This window comes from Loxodonta africana, chromosome 18 (genome assembly GCF_030014295.1).
Source record: "Loxodonta africana isolate mLoxAfr1 chromosome 18, mLoxAfr1.hap2, whole genome shotgun sequence".
NCBI classification, from domain to species: domain Eukaryota; kingdom Metazoa; phylum Chordata; class Mammalia; order Proboscidea; family Elephantidae; genus Loxodonta; species Loxodonta africana.
Genome location: NC_087359.1, coordinates 24,622,879 through 24,643,270, shown reverse-complemented (window position 1 = coordinate 24,643,270; position 20,392 = coordinate 24,622,879). Strand labels below are relative to the sequence as shown.

At 38.9% G+C, this 20,392-nt stretch overlaps 1 protein-coding gene across 2 annotated transcripts in view; it reads left to right on the top strand.

The window, feature by feature from the left end:
- The window catches only part of GNA13 (G protein subunit alpha 13), a 62,142-nt gene that overhangs the window by 19,138 nt on the left and 22,612 nt on the right, over positions 1–20,392 (top strand). For both annotated transcript variants that reach the window (XR_010318310.1, XM_064270846.1), the window contains exon 3: positions 15,108–15,158. Coding sequence is in view for 1 of the 2 variants with exons in the window: in XM_064270846.1 (XP_064126916.1) it covers positions 15,108–15,158 (51 nt within the window). In the remaining variant the exon portion in view is untranslated. The remainder of the gene's footprint in view (positions 1–15,107; positions 15,159–20,392) is intronic.

Genomic DNA, 20,392 nt, shown 5'->3' with positions numbered 1-20,392 from the left:
TCTGGTAGAGGCCATGGTAGGTGTGGTCTGTTAGTCCTTTGGACTAATCTTTAAAAAATGGGATACTGTTTAATTCGCTATTTTATCCTTTATAATTGACTTTTTTTCAAAGTGAATTTCCTTCCATTCACAGACATACTTAATTGGCCTGTAATTAAAATTTGAGACATTTTAAAAGATTAAACAATGATGGTTCATTTTAGTAGCAAACATTTTTTTTAAATTGTGGTAAATACGTAGGTAACAAAACATTTGACATTTCAACAATCTCTCGTGTACAAACCAGTGACATTATGTTCATTGTGTTGTCCAACAATCACCCTTGTCCATTCCCACATCACACCATCACCCTTAACAGAAGTTTAGTGGCAAACACACTTGCATGGCCCACTTGCGTGCAGTGTTCTTCTGGCTTTCATGATATCATTTGTCTGTGAAACAGCCCTATAAAGTGAAACTCATTACATGTGTGATGCATATTACCTACAGTTCTTACTGGCAGAATTTGATGTTTGTCAGATTCCCTAATAGTAGTCGTTAGAAGTGTATCACAGAAGCCTTTTAAATTCTGAGTGATTTGTGGCTCTGCACTTCTACCTGGAGATCTAGCTTGGTAGCATGTTTGCCTTGCTGGATCGTTACTTCGAATTTGCATTTGGGGAAACGTTAGAAGTATGTTTTGCCAATTCCTAAATCTGCTCAGCCAAAAAGCAGTCCTCAGATTTACGTCATGTTTGCCCTTACCAAATTGTATCTGAATATTATTCCCTTTGAACTATCAGGATACTTTATATCATGTTTAGTGACTTTTTTTTTTTTAAATTGATACTAACATTTAGTGGTTACTTTTAGGGAGAAGGATCTTCCCGTTTTACTTTAGCACCCTCTCCATACCACTGACCACAGTGCTTTTCAAATAAGAAGTGTTCCAATACAATGGAAAAAGTTAATGCATTTCATGCCTCTGAAGAACTTAGCCATATAAGTTTGAGTTGATCTCTTGATATCCTAATATTCTACGTTTGGTTACTAGATGTATTTATATCTTTATAAATAAATGGGCTTTAGTGATAGAAGGTTACTTCACAAAAAACTTTCCTGCTCAGTATATTATGCTTGTAACGATGCTGACATTTGCAGAAATAATAAGATGGAAACAGGATGTCCTAAAGGGGAAGTTTTAATACAAGAAATTCAGTAGATTCTTCTGTAGCTCTTGTTGTGTGCAAGGTAATATTCCTCTTCTGAGATACAGAGAGGTCTGAGATGGTGTATGTGCTAATCGGTCTTGCAGTCTAGATTTTTACATATGGGACTCTGTATAAAAATAAAGAAGTTGTAACTGAGGTATAAACCGTAAGTGCAATAGATAATTCAGTGAAGAGTAAGATTGCTGAGAGTTGAGAAGTTGATATGGAAGTGGGAAAACACCCAGGGTAGAAACCACTGCTGTCAAGTTGGTTCTGACTCATAGCGACCCTATACGGCAGAGCAGAACTGCCCATAGGGTTTCTAAGACTGTAGTCTTTGCAGAAGCAGACTGCCACGTCTCTCTCCCACAGAGTGGCTTGTGGGTTCGAACCGCTGACCTTTCGGTTAGCAGTCAAGCAAGCGCTTAACCACTGCACCACCATGATATAATGGGGGAAAAAAACTAGACGAAGAATCAGAATATTTTGCATTCAGGTCTTGGTTCTGCCACTAAAATAGATGAGTGACCTTACTTCCCTATCAGACTTCTTGTCTGTAAAATGGAGAATAAAGTTAGTTGTTCTCTAAGCTCCCTTACAATTCAAAGTCTGGCTTTGTCCCTCCCTGTATGTGTATAACAGTAAGATGGAGGGTTTGAACCTTATCTGAAAGGGAAGTCAGATGAGGAGGTGGGGGTGGGGAAAGGTATGGGGGGTGGTGTTAGGTAGATGTTGTAGGAACATGCACAACATTTTCAAGGAGTATCCGGAGATTCCTTTTGATTGGAGCACTTTTTATAGAGAAAGGTAGGAGATAGATTGGTGACATCGGTAGGTCTAGCTAGAGAGTTTGAACTTGAAATGCTAACTGTGCAATTAATTCAGCCTTTATCATTGAGACTGTTATCTTTCACTCATTCTAGATAGTTCTTGGTAATTTTTAACTGAACAACTCAAGTGAATTGTATCCTTGATCCTTCAGTTATGACCCTGTTTTCCCCAACATCCCTGATGTTTCTCAGTCAGGTGAACTTGCCAATATTATACCAGTAACAGCTCCTCTCCCCTTTTTAAAACAAAAACTGTGGTTTCTCTTTAAGGAAGGTATCACTTGATGGGGAAGGCCAGACTCTAGAGACTGCATGTAAAGATGGTAGCTCTTAGGAAAGTGTGTGTGTGTGTGTGTGTGTATGAGAGAGAGAGAGGAGAGGGAGAGAGAGAGGAGAGGGAGACAGAGATGGAAGGGTGCAGATTGGAAGAATAAGTGGTGGAAAAGCAGATGGGAGGGTGGGAATTAGAATTGGCTGGGTTCCTTGGGGAATCCCTGGCTGGTGCAAACAGTTAAGTGCTCAGCTGTTATTCAGAAGGTTGAATCCAGCCAGAAGCACCTAAGGCGTATATTAAACACAAATAGTAGGGATACAGGAAGGAATAATATTCCTACTCCCAAGGAGTCCATTTTTTTCACACACAAATATTAAACACTTACTATAAGCAAGTGTTGGAGGGATGCAACTACACATAAGACATGAACTCTGTCCCCAGGAGCAATGCGTTGTAGAAAGGGAGATAAGACAAGTACACAGATGATTGGGTGGGTGCAAGGTAGAAAGTGACTCATGCCAAAGGAGACTTACTGATAGAAAGGCTGTGGAAGTTTAAGCAGACGAGTCTCTTTCATATTTAAAGGACCCCGACGTGGAAATTTGGTTTTACTACATAAATAGACCCTGATGATTGGAGGAAGACAGTTGTACTTCGAATTTCTGAGGCAAGAGAAGGGACATAAGTGTTAGCATCAGAACATGAAGAAGTGTTCAGGATGTCAGTAAGCTGAATTTTCATAAAATAGTTTCTTTCCTCCTGCTCCAGAGAATGGTGAATCTTGAGGGCAGACTGAAAAAACGGTAAATTTATTTATTCTTACACCCAGTATTAAATTTTGATGAGTCTCCTTTTCCTGTGTGTTATTTTTAAAGGGGATGGGAGGTTATACTGTATTAGATCTTGAATGCTTACTACCCTGAAGTTCATCTTGAATTTTCCCATCAGATTCATATTTTCGGTATAATCGTAATTCTTTAGTGTTAGATTCATTTGGCCAAAGTTACTTCCTTAATTGTGCTTTCTCTATGGACATGGCTTTATTTTACATACTACGAATTTGTTTTATGGTGTAAGGAGTACTTTTTTTTTTTTTTTTAATGGAAAGCCTGCATTCAGGTTGTAGATGATTTTCCAGTTGTGGCTTTTTGGAACTGGTGCTATTTATAGATCACTATTACTCCCTTTAACAGCACTGGGTTTTTTTTGTTTTGGGTTTTATTACTCCCTTTGGGGATAAAGTGATACCGTGATGCGTTGCAGTGTAGTGTGAATTATTGCTGCCCTGTGTGGTCTTGATTTGAAAGCTTTAAGATTAGTTTAGGCGTTAGGTATGATTTTGGTTTTTGTTATGCGTTTTTCTTTCTTTTTTTTTTTTTGGCAATGATTTTATCATAATTTGTGATTACGGAATATGGAAAATGCTACAGTTTATGGTTTTGCTGTGATGATTAACAACTCTAATGTCAAATAATTGACACACTAGGCCTCTCCATTTAACTGCGAAAAATTAAAAGCTGATACGTTATTTATATTTGATATGCTGTTTTCATCTCACAGTTCAATTTTTAGCTGTTTACCATGTAAAAATATGGAGAACTTTCTTATTTAAGCACTTGGAATTGCCTTACTTATCTGTCATGCAAAGTTTGTTGTTATTGTTAGGTGCCTTTTAGTCGATTCCGACTCATAGTGACCCTGTGTACAATAGAACGAAACAGTGCGCAGTCCTGCACCAACCTCACAATCATTGTTATGTTTTTGCCCATTGTTGCAGCCACTGTGCCATTCCATCTCCTTAAAGGTCTTCCTGTCTTTCACGACCCTCTACTTTACCAAGCACAATGTCCTTCTCAAGGGACTGGTCCCTCCTGATAATATGTCCAAAATAAGTGAGACAGAGTCCCTCCACCCTTGAGCTAAGGAGCATTCTGGCTGTCCTGGTGGCGTAGTGGTTAAGTACTACGGCTGCTTAACCAAAGGGTCAGCAGTTCTAATCCACCAGGCGCTCCTTGGAAACTCTATGGGGCAGTTCTACTCTGTCCTATAGGGTCGCTATGAGTCATAATCTGACTCGACAGCACTGGGTTTCGTTTTTTTTTTTTCCTTCCAAGACAGATTTGTTCCTTCTGAAATGGTATATTTAGTATTCTTTGTCAACACCGTAATTCAAATGCATCAGTCCTTTTTCACTCTTCCTTATTCATTGTCCACCTTTCCCATGCATATGAGGCGATTGAAAATACCATGGCTTGCGTCAGGCACACCTGAGTCCTCAAAGTGACATATTTGCTTTTTAACACGTTGAAGAGGTTTTTCGCAAAGTGTTTAGGTGTCTATTATAGAAGCAAATTAATTTTGTAAGTTTAATTGAGGCTTCAATTCGGCATCCTATTGCTAAAGTAGGAGTAGCAGTTCTAATGGCTTTTCTCACTTGTGCCTTTTTTTTTTAGCAGCTTAACGGTGTTATATCTGGCATGCCAGGCTCATTAATTTTTAATCACAGAAATCTCAAGTTGGTAACTTGAAGGCTGTGGACTATGGTGGACCTTTGAAACTAGGCTCTAGGGGTGTGGAGAGGCAGGCAGCTAGAACTGTAATGAAGTCGGAGTTAAGAAGGTCTGAATAGCCAAATCAGTTACAGAAAAGGGAAAGCTCTGAATGTCAACTTCATTCTATTTATGTCACAATTCACATATACCAAATGAAGGTTCTCATGTGTTTCTTGTGTCTCTAGTTTAATTATGAAGAAAGTAACTGTTACTTGAAACCTATTTTTGTAATAAGATAAAACTAAAATAAGTTTTTAATCTAGTTTCTTAATGTCCTTGGCATTTTTACAAGGCATAAAAAAAAAACCAAACAGCTGATTTAGTATAATTAATCCTAAAAGGCTAAACTGACTTAAAATCCAATTCTGAGTAAAATGTATGTCCAAATCTGAACTGATGCCAAGGAAGCTACATCAGAATCACTTCTTCCAGAGTTTGTTAAGGTTTTGATTTGGTAGATGTGGGGTAGACCTGAGAGTCTGTATTTTTAATGAGCACATTAGACAGTCCTGATGCACTGTCAGGATTAAGAACCATTGGTCTAGAACAGCAGTCAGTAAAGGGTCAGATAGTGTATTTTCGGCTTGCAGGCCAAGAGTCAAAATCCAGGACGTTATATAGATATTTATACAACCAGATAAAACAAATTTTCACAAATTTTTATTGATGAAATTTTAAAAATATGTTAATTGTTTACAATATTTTTGTAATACTAGTCTCTTTTTTTTTAGTCTACTGATGAGCAGAATGAGGTTGTTTCTTGGGGGTATAACATTTTGCATAATTGGGCTTTAAAAATCCAGTGTTCCCTGTCATCAAAATGGATTGCCACTGATTGTCCATTAATGCTGATCTATGAAGAGATTTTTGTATTTCCCCTTGCCAAATGAGCATATGGTTTTAATTGAGCATATTCATTGCTTGGAAGACATTTATATAATTTTGTTAGACTCTTCTCAACGTTTGCTTCATAGCATGTTACTACGTTGCAGATTAACCACTTCCAATTTAAGGTTAGGTGAGAACACCTCAGGTATACAGACAAACAGATTTTGAAATATGAAAATTTCCTGTGCACCTGCATTAGGGTCTGAAATACGCTTCTGAAACTATTGAGTTTGGAAGATATACCCACTGTAGATTTGTGTGAGAATAGAGGTCTCACTTCTTGTTTTAAGTTTTGACAGCAAAGAAAGTGTATAAAGCAGTTTGACATTGCTTGTGATTCAAGCAGTACTAGTTGTAGTTGAAATGACTTTACCACAGGATAAGTTTCACCAAAAATGCTGTTTTACCTTTTAATTTGGGGGCTAGATTCATTAAGAAATATTATGAAGTCTGCAGCCAAAGCTAATTTCCGTAGCCAATCAGCGGTCCACAACAGTGGCTGAGGATGATTCTTCTCACTCAGAAGAAAGTTGATTTCACCCCTAAGCTTAGTAAATCTCCATGGAACTTCCACTGCTAAACCCTCGAACTGCATGGTGGTGTAAGTCAGGGTACGCAGCTTCAGTTTCTGACAAATGTTCACTGACGTTGGTACTATAGATTCAGGTATTTCCCACAACGTACCTGCTGATGAATAATACAAGGAATACCCATTTTCTCAAGCTTTCTAAATTTGCCCAAATAAACCCCCCTCCCCTCTTTTTTTGGGAACCCTAGTGGTACCGTGGTTAAGAGCTTGGCTGCTAACCAAAAGGTCTGCAGTTCAAGTCCACCAGCCACTTCTTGGAAACCCTGTGGGGCAGTTCTGCTCAGTCCTAGAGCGTTGCTGTGAGTCGGAATCGACTTGACAGCAACAGGTAATAGTAGATTAAAAAAAAAACAAAACATAGTATGCCCTTTTTTGCCCCACATGTTTTTACCTCCATCAGTTGTAACATATCCTGGCATATTTTAATTCAGGGTATGCTCATTCAGGGTTTTCTCAACAAATTTGAAAACATTCTCACCTGTAGCTCTTCCACACAGACCATTCAGATAGGCTGATTCTTCAGTCACTTCACACTTGGCATTGACTCCTCAAATAAACAACTGAGCAGTATCTGTAGCATTTGTTGACTCACCGGGAGCCAGGGAAAACCATTGCAATCACTTGCCTTATTTTTTTATTGACTACTGATGTTTGTCAAAAATGTCCTCAGGTCTTTGAGCCACTCTTCTCACTGAAAGGCTAATAGTCTTAAACAAGCTTGTTTTCTCCAGACATGCTTCTTTGGCTGTTGCATTAAAACACCAGTTAATTAACTCACCATTGGTGAACAGCATCCCTTGCTTGACTAATAAGTGAGCCACTTGGAAACCTCGATTGCAGTCTCCTCATTTTTGTGAAGAAATTCTGCTGTGATGAACTGTTTCATTTTAAATTCTTGTAGTTCTGATGTTTGCTTTCCTGTGAGTTGAGAATATTATGAAGAATGCTTTGTCTGGTAATGGGTCGTGGTATGGCAGTTTTGGTGGCACTTGAAATGTTGTGGAGTTAAAACTGCTTCACCATGAGTCAAGTGCCCAGCAGTGGTGCAGTCAGGGGAGAGCCACACTCGGCCTCTGTCAAAACCACTCAACTCTGCCATTATAACATGAAAGCAGCCATAGACAGTACATAGCCAAATGAGCATGGCTGTGTTCCAATACAACTTTATGTATGGATGCTGAAATTTGAATTTCATATAGCTTTTGCATGTCATGAAATATTCTTTTAATTTTTTTTTTTTTTATTTATCGTTTAGAAATGTAAAACCCATTCTTAACTTACGAGCCGTGCAAAAACAGATGGTGGGCTGGATTTGGCTAGAAGGCCATAGTTTGCCAACCCCTGCTGTAGAATCTAGATACATAAAAGGAATAATCCAGTGGCTCTCAACCAACCTTTTCCACAGCTGTGATTCATGACAGCACCTGTGGTTGTAAATAATTTTCCTATAGGACTGTGGGCTGTAGCAGTGAGGTGCTTCATAGACTATGTATTGCTTTTTAGAAATACATTTCATCATCATCTCTACAGACACTGCCATAGTATCCTTTAGGCATGGATCAGACTTTGAAGCTAAAATCTATACTTTGTACTGTTTTCTATAATAAAGCTGCCTGTATTTGATTATGTTCTTCTAAAAAAGCAGGTAATTTCTCCTCACTTATTCTTCTGTCCAGCTTAAATTCCATGTCTTTTTAAAGTGTAATATGTTCTGAATCCTTTGTATATGTTAGCTGATGCTGAAGAGAACATTGACTAAATCTGCCACTTGTTCAGTCACTGGGCAAAGAAAATGCTAAGTCTCTATGACTATGATTTTATTTAGTAGAAATTATTATTTGTGTTCTCAGCTTTTCTGTTACCTTCAAATGTAGTACCCTTGACCTGTTTTGTCTTTGTAGGCAGAGAAAGACTACAACAAATGATTTTTGTGAATGGGAGACAACATCGAAGTCATTCTTAGCTTAGACATGACTTTACAAAGCTGATATTAAATATAGTTCATAAAACTCATAGAATTTAAAACTGAAAAGGACACTGGAGCTAACGTCATCTATCATCATTTTATACTTGAGGAAACTTAAGCTTACCGGTGTTCATTGTCTTTTTGATAGCAAAGTCTTTCTCTTACAACTAGAGCCCAGGTCGAGTGGCTGCCATGCCATTGTTTAGATGGTACGTAAATATCCACAAGACTAAAGAAATATTTCAAGACTTTTCAGAGTGTTGTGCTACTTTGTTTTGTAAGCTTACTACAATAATCTAGAAAGTTACCTCAGTGTTCTAAACTGAGGAAAAAGAACTAAAGAATGATATAAAATATGAAAAAGTCACACAGGTGTGAAGTGAATTTTCTTTGGAATTTTGTTACAGATTCCCTTGAGTAACGTAAAATGGACTGGGAAAATTTTATAAGAGAGCCTCAAATCATAATCTTCTGATAAAATAGCCCGCAAAAAGTGAGTCTTAGAACCCAGAATAGTTCTTGCCCAAGGCACAAAATCATTTTCTTCTTTTTTAGCGAAGAGACTAAGCAACTTAACTTGAATGACAAGTCACAATGAAAGTGAATTCAAGATTAATGGACACATGACGTATAATGAAAGGAGAACTTAAATCAGTGGTGCAAACTCTCATTGTTGAGCAGGACAGAACTTTAGTGATTATCCACTGGACTTCCTCATTTTACTGATAGGGAAACTAAGGCAGCCTGTACAAGTTGGGAGACTTGTTTAGAAACTCAGTATTAGAGAAAAGACTAGAATTCACATCTTTTCCCTAACACTAAAGTTAGACGGAGGCAACTGGGCGGCATAAACAGTTAAGCACTTGACTGACTACTACTAGCTGAAAGATTGATGGTTCCAGCCTACCCAGAGGTGCTTTGGAAGAAAGGCTTGGTGTTCTATTTCCCAAAGGTGATAGGCCCAAAGGCCCTGTGGAGCAGTTTTCCTCTGCACATGAGGTCACCATGAGTCAGAATCAACTCAAGGGCAACTAAGAACAACAACACAGTAATTGACAACTAGGGGACTTTTGATAACTTCTTCTGAAATTCTTAGAAAAACTATACTTGGGGGAAATTTCCTCTCAGTAATTCCTACTTTATTTGCCAAACACTTTTAGGGTGAAGGGGCTACCGATGCCAGGCAGTGAGCTAGATATAAAATTTTCATAGGGACACTAAAGCACAGTCAGCAGGAGCTGATCCAGAGCTCTTGGGTTTACTGGAGACAGACCGTTTGTTTCTGTGTCTTTCATGATTGAACTGTGATATGCATTTTGTAAATATTTTTTTATTTGGTATTTCTCTTGAGATAGTGGAAAGACAGGCTTTCTCTTTGAGGCATTGTCAGTAAAACTCTTAAAAGCTCTTGTGAGAAGTTTACCCCAGATTATCTGATTCAGCAAAGTACTCATCCTTTTAAAGTTTGTGTGTTCACACATGGATGAGTGTGTGTGTGTGTGTGTGTGTGTTATGTGTTTAAAATCATTTATTTCAGGGTGCTAGTTCAATTTGGGGAAACTTGATTTTTTTTTTTTTTTTTTTAATCTCAACCCTTATGGTAAATTGTAGAAAATTTAAATTTAATTTTTTTTCTTTAACAGTATTAAGGCTTTAGTTTACAACCACATGCATTAAAAGATTATTAACCTGTTCTTATGTCTTCTACTCTCAGTTCTTACTAGAAGTATCAATCAGTATCATCTATGATATAAAGTGGTATTTTAACATATCCTCTTTTGATTGGGAAATTATTTTAAGCCAAAAGATATTTTTCATAGGCATAACGTAGAAAAGTGTTTGTGGTCCTTGAATGGATACCAACTGAGTGGTAGGGGAGAAGGCAGAGTACAGTCACTTGGCAGTAGGGCACCTAATTTACAATTTAAAATATTTGAGATAACCCACACATTGAAATGTGAAAATGGATTATAAATATTTTTATTTATACTTTATACAGTCTTGAGTATACAAAGGGCTTTGTAAATTCTCCTGATACAACTTTTTTCACCAGAAGTTGAAATTTAGTAAGAGCACATACACTTTTCTGTGTGTGTGTGTGTGTGTGTATTTTATAATGCAGGAGAAGAACAAATCTAGGGTGATTTCTCTCTTTTTGTCTCTTAAGATAATATAGTCATCTGTAATGCCACCAATTACATTTGTCTACACTTCAGATGATTCAGATTAAAGCGTACACAATACGAATACATAGTCTTATAAATCCTTCAGTCCAGACGTGTTACGGAATTAAGAATTTTTCTCTTTCAGAAGGATAATACAGTAATACATACACGGTCTGTGATGTAATATCCACTTTTTTGCGGCACAACCTTTGAATAGCTTCACTAAGAGCGTAAACAGAGACTGTAGAGAACCTCGCATCAGTTTCAACACTGCAATCTGAGTGTCGGTGCCAGGCTTGCAAAAGATTTGTTTCTTACCCTTTTTAAATTTTAGAGTTGTGGTTAAGGGATTGTGGACCTACATTTTGTAATCTGCTGTATTTTAATTTAACACTTAATGGTCTATATATCTCATGTGTAGCAGTTATATAAAATATAATTGTTATTTGAGGATTCACAGTCATCAAATAACCATCATTTATTAAATCATTCCCCTAATGCTAAGTGGAAAAATGAGCTTCTAAATTATCTTTTTTAAAAAAGAGGGAGTTGCTGCTTTAGATAATACTAATATGTTCATCTTAAGGTTACTGTATCTTTCATTTGTTCAGCCTTCAGTTAAGGTAACGATATGTACTGAAATGAATTTTTGTGTAGTTGAACTTTTATTGTTGACTTGGATGTGGGAGGTGTTATTTTCTCTTAAGCAGAGCTCCCTTGCTCTGGGGCCCCTAAAAAAATATCAGTCACTACAATGTGGAGCCTCTAAATTTGTACCTTAATTATAGAAGTATCTGCAAAACCCTTGTTCTTATATGATCTTGGCTTAGTTTATTTTCATCATAGAGTCACTATTTAAGAATAAACTCAATGCTTGCCTGTGGGGGGTAAAAGAAAATTGGTAGGACCTCTGAGGTAATATTAGAAGTCTTAAAAATATTTACACTCTTTGCCTTAGTAATCCTGAGATTACTAAAACATAATCCAAAAAACACATAAAGCTATGTGCTGAAAGCTGTTTATCACAACATTATTTCAGTGTTTTTTGTGTGTGTCAAAAAGGAAATAACTCAAATACCCAACATTAGGTTAATGGTTTTATTTAATTTTTAGCATATAAATACTAGGGATTATTATGTGACTGTTAAAATTAAAATTTGCTTAAATGGAAAAAATCAGTATGCAAAGTTGTCTCAAATCATGTTGAATATACCCAAAAAAAATAATAATAATAATTGGAAGGAAATATCCTCAAATGTTAGCTGGTTCTTTCTGAGTGGTAGAATTAGCGATTGTAGCCTATTTCCTTCTTTGTACTTTCTGCTAATTTTCAAATTGCCTTCAGTAAATTTATTATACTTCTAAATTCAAGAAAAAAACAAGCCATAAATGCAGTGCGTAATACTACCCATCAGAAACATTTTTGAGATGTGTTAAATTTCATTTAAAATATTTAATATTACGTAACTATTCAGGTACACACATTACCAAAAGGGTAACGGTTTTGTTAGTCTGACTCATCCATGACTAGATCGACTGTCTTTTACCTTGTATTTGTCTAGTGTAACAAAGTTGGTGATGTGTTTTGGGATTTTATTTTTTAAGTACTTTAAATGTGTAACTTCATTTGGGTTGTATAAAAAGCCCTATAAGTAAATATTGATGTCATTATTTAACGATAAATCCTGGTATCCATTTTGCCTATGATGTTATCCATCAAAAAATGAACATATTTTTTTACTAAAGTGGGTGATGTATGCACAATATCCAGACAGATTTGACCAAATAACCCTCTCCTTTCTCCTAAAAATCACCTTTGATACTAAAAACACACCCAGTACCTTTGATACTAGACATATCTTAATACTGTACCAATATCCCAGATCCAGAAAAACAAAATCATTTCACCGCCAATTACGGTCACGAGGAAATCACAGACACTCCCACCCGTCATCACCACCACATATGTGTACACACGTACCCCTCCATGATAACCTTTAAGGCAACAATTCTCAAAGTGTGGTCCAACGGACCCCTGGGGATCCGGAAGCCCTGACCGGGGAATCTTCCACTTCAAAACGCTTCATAATGATACTGAGAAGGTATTTCCCTTTTTCACTGTGTTGACACTTGGCGTGATGGTGCAGAACGACAGTGGGTGAAAGTGGATGAGTGCATTGGCCCCAAACTGGACTACACGTGTCCTTCACTGCCATCCTGGCGGCCTAGTGGTTCAGAGCTGCAGTTGCTAACCAAAAGGTCAGCAGTTCGAATCCACTAGGTACTCCGTGGAAACTCTATGGGGCAGTTCTACTCTGTCCTGTAGGGTCGCTATGAGTCAGAATCGACTCGAAAGCAATGGTTTTGGGTTTTCTTTGGTATGCATTTGCAGTGAAAAAATTAAAAATAAATCCAGCTTCACTGAACAATGTCCTTGATTAAGCAGTACAAATTATTAATTGTATTAAATCTCAACCCTTGAGTCCACATGTCTTTACTACTTCTAGTCGAATGACAAAATGGGAGGGCCACTGAAAGCACTCCAGCGGCATATTCAGCAGGATGAGTGTCTCAAGGGAAAGAAAGCATTTGTGCAGCGGGTTGTGTTGTGAGCTGTAGTAGCCACATTTTAGTGAAACACCATTTTCACTTCAAAGAACAACTGACTTATTTAGTAGACTTGGGCAGTTGGCGCATATTTTTTTAAAAAAAGAATGAAGTAATTGAGACTGTCACTTCAAGAAAAATAAAAGAGTATTTGTTGTCAGTGATAAAAATTGAACTTTCAGGTAAAAGTTAGACTTTCGGAAAACTTTCAGTTCGACAACGTCCGGATATTCCGGATTTCTGATAAGGTCACTGGTGGTATTAATGGAATATGATCGTTTATTTTGTATAAAGAAATGTGTCAATATTTGAGAGACCTGCCTAACTCAGTCACCCACAACTCAATGTCTAATGTTATAAAATAAGCGTGGGTAAAAGATCCATTCAAAGTTCAGGATAGGCCAGTGGGGTATTTTTTTTGTTTTGTTTTTAAGCAGAACAGTATGGAGATTTGTTGATGAGGTTCCGATTTCACAGGGTAGCTAGCCTTTAAGAAACGACCACTTGTCACGTTCTGATGTAGTAACTAAGAAGGATATTTACAACTATCTGAATAGGTTATTAAAATATCCCTCCCTTTTCCAGCCACATTCCTTGTGAGACCATGTTTTCTTCGTATACTTCAACCAAAATAACCTATTGCAGCACTGTGAATGGCGAAGCAGATATGAAAATCCAGCTGTTTTCTATTAAGACATACAGAAATACTGATGTTTACATGTACTGGGTTTATTGATATTTTTTAATGAACTGATAATATTTTTTAAAATTTCTCAGTTTTGCTTTTGTTAGTAAAATTGGTAAATATCACTAGCCATAACCTACATAAATGAAAAGGAACTCTGGTGGCACAGTGGTTAAGCACTCAACTGCTAACCGCAAGGTTGACGGTTCAAACCCACCAGCCACTGCATGGGAGAAATACTTGGCAGTCTGCTTCCGTAAAGATTACAGCCTAGAAAACTTAATGGGACAGTTCTGCTCTGTCACATAGGGTCGCTATGAGTTGAATCAACTCGACAGTACACAACAACATAAGTAAAAAAGCTCTTTGTGAGCCTCAAGAATCTTAAGAATAAAGGGGCCCTGATGAGGCCAAAAAGTTTGAAAACTGTTTCTTTAAGGTCTTGTGACTCAAAGTATGATCCTGGGCCCCACCCCAGACCTACTCAGTCAGAACCTGCAGTTGTAAAAGATCTTCAGGTGACTCTGCTGTGCACTAAAGAAGTACTGCCTGCAGGAAGGAGCTTGTGGCGCAGCTTCAGGAATGGAAACACAGCATGTAGTAGGAATCCAACAGGGAAAGTGAAAATGTAGGGAGGGAATTGGGAAACTAAGACAGGAAGCCCTTCTTTCCCCAAACGGTTCCCCTCCAATCTGCCTGTCCTCTGGTCGAGTTATTTCCTTTTAGGAATGTTCTCCCATGTAGTTATGTTTGCAGTTGTCTGGAGTCTGATAGATAGAAATCAGGGCCTCAGTTAGAATGGGCCACTGATGAGGGGGGACTCTCTTATGGGAGACGTGAAGCCTGGAGCATTATCCAGACACCTTTCAAGCCAGGTGTGTCTGTCCAGGTTATACCTGTTACTTGGGATATTTTATACGGTGTTCTCATCTTATTTCTGTAGACAGTAATCACCATTTGCTGTAAACTTGATAGAAAAATGTAGACCTAAAAGAATCCCACTTAAATTTGGGGTGTAGATTTACGTTTGTCTCCACACCAGTTGTCACCTTTAGTCGCATCTTCCCTCTTGGTACATGGTGTACGAAGAAGCACGCATGTGTCCCATGCCAACAGGTGGTCACTTGGGTTATCCTTTTGTAAAGCATTTGTGAAATTAACGGGGCTTTTCAGATGGAGCATTTCATGCCAGAGGCAGAGTTTTTATGTTTTTGCAAGAGTTCGCTCTTCAGTCTGAAATTGGTGACTAAGCAAGTGTGTTTGGATTAAGTGTTCAACCAGACAGGATAATATAAACTGTTGTAACAAGAGCTCCTATTTCCAAGCCCTAATATCTATTCATTTTTTTTTCTTGTTTTTAGGGTGAATCTGTAAAATATTTCTTGGATAATTTGGATAAACTCGGAGAACAAGTAAGTTTGTGAACTTAATGTTGATGTTTATTGCCATTGGAAAGCAGTACTCAGGATGTTGATGTTTTTGTTGTAGGACGACTTGTCAGAATATTTAGGAAAATTGTATATTAAGCTATCTGCTTTTTTCTAGTTGTAGTTTCATGTCTTTTTCTGCTTTCTGATTAGTAGCTAAAAATACTGAATTTTTTTCCCCCAAAATGAAAAAATATTTTAATTTTTCAATTGGGAGCCTGTCCTTTTTTGTCTGTCTACCATTCAGGTCGCTGCAGTTCCCTCCAGAAATGCCGCATCCACTATTTCATGAAAGTAAAACCGTTTACAAAAGAAGTTTGTGTTTGAAAATGAGATTGCACTTAATCTGTTACACTTCAGTGTCTTTTTTTCTTCCTTGCGAGTAGAAACAGAAAGAACACAGTGGGTTGAATGATTTCGGAACGTTGGCACCAGCATTTTCCAGTTCAGGACCCTTTGTGTTAACAGTGTAGGAGGGCTAGATTCTGAAGGCCAGCTGAGGAGACTCCACGAGGCAGGGGACGGAGCCACCCTTGGAGAGTTGATTGTTTTCCCGCAGTGTGTTCCTCAGAGCCAGCAGCCCTCTGGTGATGTGGCTGGCGCGGGTCTGTTCCACGGCTTGGACTTCAGCAGAAGAGTTTATTGGAAGAGAGATTTTTGCTGCGTAGGAAATGTTTGAAAGCCATTGCTCGAGAGTCGTTTGTTACCCGCTAAGTCTGTCACAGTGTTGTTGGCCTCCCTTAAAGCGAAATTCTGTTATGAATTTTAATATAGTCTTTTAATAGGTTTAATATGGTTTTTAACTTAAAATATATGTATATATAACTGAGGGAAGGCACAAAGTGAAACCTGTCGCAGGTAGAAAAGTAGCCTAACAGCATATTTAGGACATGTGAAAAAAGTACCTTCTTTTTGCTTTGCAAGATTAATTTTGCATTTGCCCTGTACTTTTAAAAAATTACATTTGCCTGCCTTTAAGCCAGTGTGTTTGGTTTCTAGACGCAGAGTCCCTCAGATGTTGAGATCTCCATATTTATCTGTTTTTGCTCATTTGGTCCACATTAGTAAAACTTTTTATTAAGATCTGTTTCATAAGCATTTTTTCATCTGGTCAGATTCTGAGCCTTACAAAGTAAGTAATAGGCCAAACGGAGAAACATCCTCATAGATAAACTGATTTTATAAGAGTTATTTCATATTTTCCAATTTAAACAGTACTGACTTGGCCTCCTCTCCTCAATTTACTTCTCCATGTGGACCTTCCCTGAGCATACCATTCAGAGTAGGTCCTCTCAACTCTTAATCTCAGCGCTTGATTTTTTTTCCTTACTGCATTCATAAAGTAGTGATTACTACTTTATTTATAGGTTTACTTGTTTTTTACCCACCTCTTTCCATGAGGACTCATCTCTTGATCATGAAAAGTTGAGTTCCTGGTGCCTAGTGACAGTGCCTGGCATGCAGTAGACACTCAACAAATAGTTTTGACATTGAAGCTACTCTTAGAGTGGCTTTCAGCCAAATAATAGATTGGCTTATAAAATGAACAGTATCACCTGTGAGTAATGCGTCCCTTAAACAATCATCTATATGAGACCAAACGGTCAGTATTTATCAAAGGCAAAGATGAGAAGGCAAGGAGTGGACGGGAAGTTAGATCAGTGGAAACAGAACAAACAGAATGGAAATAATGAGAATGCTAACACATTTGTGAAAATTGTAACCAATGTCATGGAACAGTTAGTATAAAAATTGTGAAATAGGAACGTGATTTTCTGTGTAAACCTTCACCTAAAACACTAAAATATTTTTTTTTAAAGTTCCTGTGTACCTTTTACTAAAAAAAAAAAAAACTTCTCTTAAATGCAAAATCTTATGTAACCATAATACAGTTATCAAAACTAATACATTAAAAAAGAAGCAGCAGCTTTTGATTGAGTGATCTAGGCCAACTCCAATCAATTCATAGTAGCTGCTTAGAGCACTATGTTGAGAACAATTCAGAGGCCACACCTGGAATAAAAAGGAAAAAGTGCTGTGCTCAGTAAATAGTTAGAAAGGATGGAAGAAGAGGCCTGGGTTGGAGTCCCTGGGTGGGGCAAATGTTTGAGTGCTGGACTACTAACCAAAAGGTTGGCAGTTTGAACCCACCAAAAGATGCCTCAGAAGAAAGGCCTGGCAGTCTGCTTCCAAAAGGTCACAGCATTGAAAACCCTATGGAGTGCAGTTCTTGGCACTCATGGGATTGTCATGAGTTGTCATCAACTTGACAGCAGCTGATTTGGTTTGGTTTGGTTTTGTGCTGCGAATTTGCCATCCATTTTGTGCATATTGGACAAGCGATATGACTATGTTCGCTCCTCTGTCTCTTACTGAAGTACCAGGGCCATCGAAGCCCCACTTGTGCTGAGTCCTATGACCCCCTGGGAGGAGAACAGCACAGGGGTCAAGGACATGGACTGTGCAGCCAGACCTCCCAGGTTCAGATCCCAGCTCCATCATAGACTGGCTCTGTGTGACCCTGCTGTTGTTGTTGTTACTTGCTGTCAAGTCATTTCTGACTCTCTAAACCATTGTTTCTTCATCCGTAACATGAGTATAGAGAGAAAACTGGCCTTTTAGGGTTTTGAGACGGTTTCATGAAATAAACCTGTACGATGTTTAGAAAGGTGCCTTGCACATAGTAAACGCTCAGTGTTAGCTGTTTGGGTCTTTGATCTCTATATTTAAGCATCCCAGTCTAGTCAGAGAGACAAAACTGACATACATAAAATAAGCAGAGGACAATTAAATGATACTGATCACAAAGATGATATTAGTTCATAGACTGGAGAGAGGTGCTTTGGCCAGAGAAGTTGGAGCTGGTCGGTAAGAGTAAATGAACCTGAACTGCCCAAGAAGGGGTGGGTTTAGATATGTAAAGAGAAGGTGCAGCACACCAAGGTGAGAGACCCTGTGTGTGTTTAGGTTTAGGAAGCATGTCTGTCTGATGAAGGGTGCATGAAGTGCTGGGCTCTAACTCGTACAAACAGATTTCCAGAAGGCAGTAGCATGGGTTTTTATACATTGTTCATCGCACTGTTGGGTAAGTGAATGAACATGTAAGGTATCAAGAAGTGAAAGTCTGTGCAGGCCTTGATGCAGGCCCTTGTGGTGAGCTCGTACATGCAGAGCAGAGTCTGTCAATTCCAGAAAACAAGGGGTGAAGAGGTCAGGAGGGTGCTGAAAGCCAGTCATCAGGGTTTGCGTCTGATGCCTAGAAACCCCACTGTAAGTTTTGGAGCCAAGACACAGGAGGGTTAGCCTAGGCAGAGGCTGAGAGTGGCTGAGAGATGGATCCGAGAGGTGTGAGATCCTGGAGGCAAACTAGTGAGGAAATGGTGGTCCATACCGAAGATGATAAAAAGTGGGGGCAGTGGGAATAAAGATGAGAGGGTAAGTATACGAAAGAGAGTCAAAGGAGTGACAGGATACGATACAAAATAGGAGATGACAGAGAGAGGGGAGCCCAAGAGGACTGGGAGACTTAAAAAACCCTGGTGTTGGTGGGGCAGGAAGGAGAAAGGAAAGCAAACTGATTGGACTTACGTGGCTTGGTGAGGAAGAAGATGAGTTTTCTTAATGGCTATGTTGTGCTTGAATGTCAGTAGGCTTGTCAAGGGCAAACAACTGGTGAGCATTTAAAAGTAAGAGATTTGAATGGAATTGTACTTGCTGTCCCAGGCTTCCTTTTCCCTCTCTCCGTGGGCAGTGGCGGTGGGCGGTAGCAGCAGCAGTCATGGTGGACCTAACGGTGACAGCTGACATGTAGACTTTGTAGACGTGGTTCTTAAGTGCTTTACTCACTTAACTCATTTCATCCTCACAGGAACCCTGTGGATGTTATTATCTATATTTTATAAGTGAGCAGATTGAGAGAGGTGAAGTGAATTGCCCAGCGTCATACAGCTGGTATGTGGCGAGCTGGCTCTAGAATTCACACGTGGAATCCCTGCACTGTACTCTGCCAGGCCATTCACTCCTTGGTCACGTTGTCCTAGTCCTGCGCTTCATGTGCGTTAGCCTGCAGTTTCCTAACTAGGTTTTAGGCCAAAAAAACCTTTTTTTTTTTAAATAGAGAATTAGGAAATTAAAAAAAAGAAAGCCCGTTACTGGCATATTTCTGAAGCAAGTAGCACACACGTGTATTGCACCTTGGTACCACCTTTCTGAAAAGCAATTTGGCAGTAAGTGTCCAGTGTCATCAAAATGTTTACAGCCTTTGACCTTATAATCTTATTCCTGGTTAGTCTCAGGAAATAGCCCAGAAGCAGAAAAATGTCATGTGCATGAGAATTTTAATTGCAGCAAAAAAAGTTGGAAACAACCTAAATCATATTATTAAAAGCTACCCTGTTGCGTATTGCTAAAAAGCTATGTTAGAGTTCTGGAAAAATACTAGGCTGAGAAGAAACACCTGTTCCATTGCACATGGAAGTGTGCTGTTAGGAGTAACTGGTGAGAAAAGCATCTTCCATTTGTTCAGGGTCCTAGTTCACGGATCCTGTTCACAGAGAAGAGCTCACTTGATGTTTGCCACAACTCTCCAAGGCAGGCTGGCCAGGCGTCACATCTCCATCTCACAGGCAAAGGGCATGGTATTCAGAGTAAGCGACTAGTGGTGAGCTCCTGGGCCAGTAAATGAGAAGGCTGGAGCAGAGCTACTCAGACTGCACCTGGAAACCAAGCTAAGAAGTGCCCTGAAGTCTGGCTCAGTAGTTAGAGTAGAGTGTTTCCTACACGTAATACAACAGCAGCGATGACACGGCGACCCAGTGTACACGTTCTGAGTCGTGAAGGGGGATGCACAGCAAATGGACATTTAGGATGGGCTAGCGGAGGTGGACAAAACCTTGAACTGGGGAGTGGTCCTCATGAATTGGCATGTCAGGTCCTATTGCTTTCAACAGAGGACCAGGGAGCAGGTAGGGAACAGGTGATTGTGTGACCAGTAAGATCGCTCTGGCTGGAGCTCAGAGTAGGTAAAGGTGAGATGTAGCAGTGAAGATGGACATATAGCGGGGTGGGGGGAGACAACTGGTAGATGAAACTGAAATTTGATTAGTATTGCAGGGGTGAAGACAATCATAGATGCTGGTCATTGGTGTGAATTTTGAACCAGTCTTTGTACGCTACCTTTTTAATGTGTCTTGGCATTTTATAATGAGCATAATAATAGT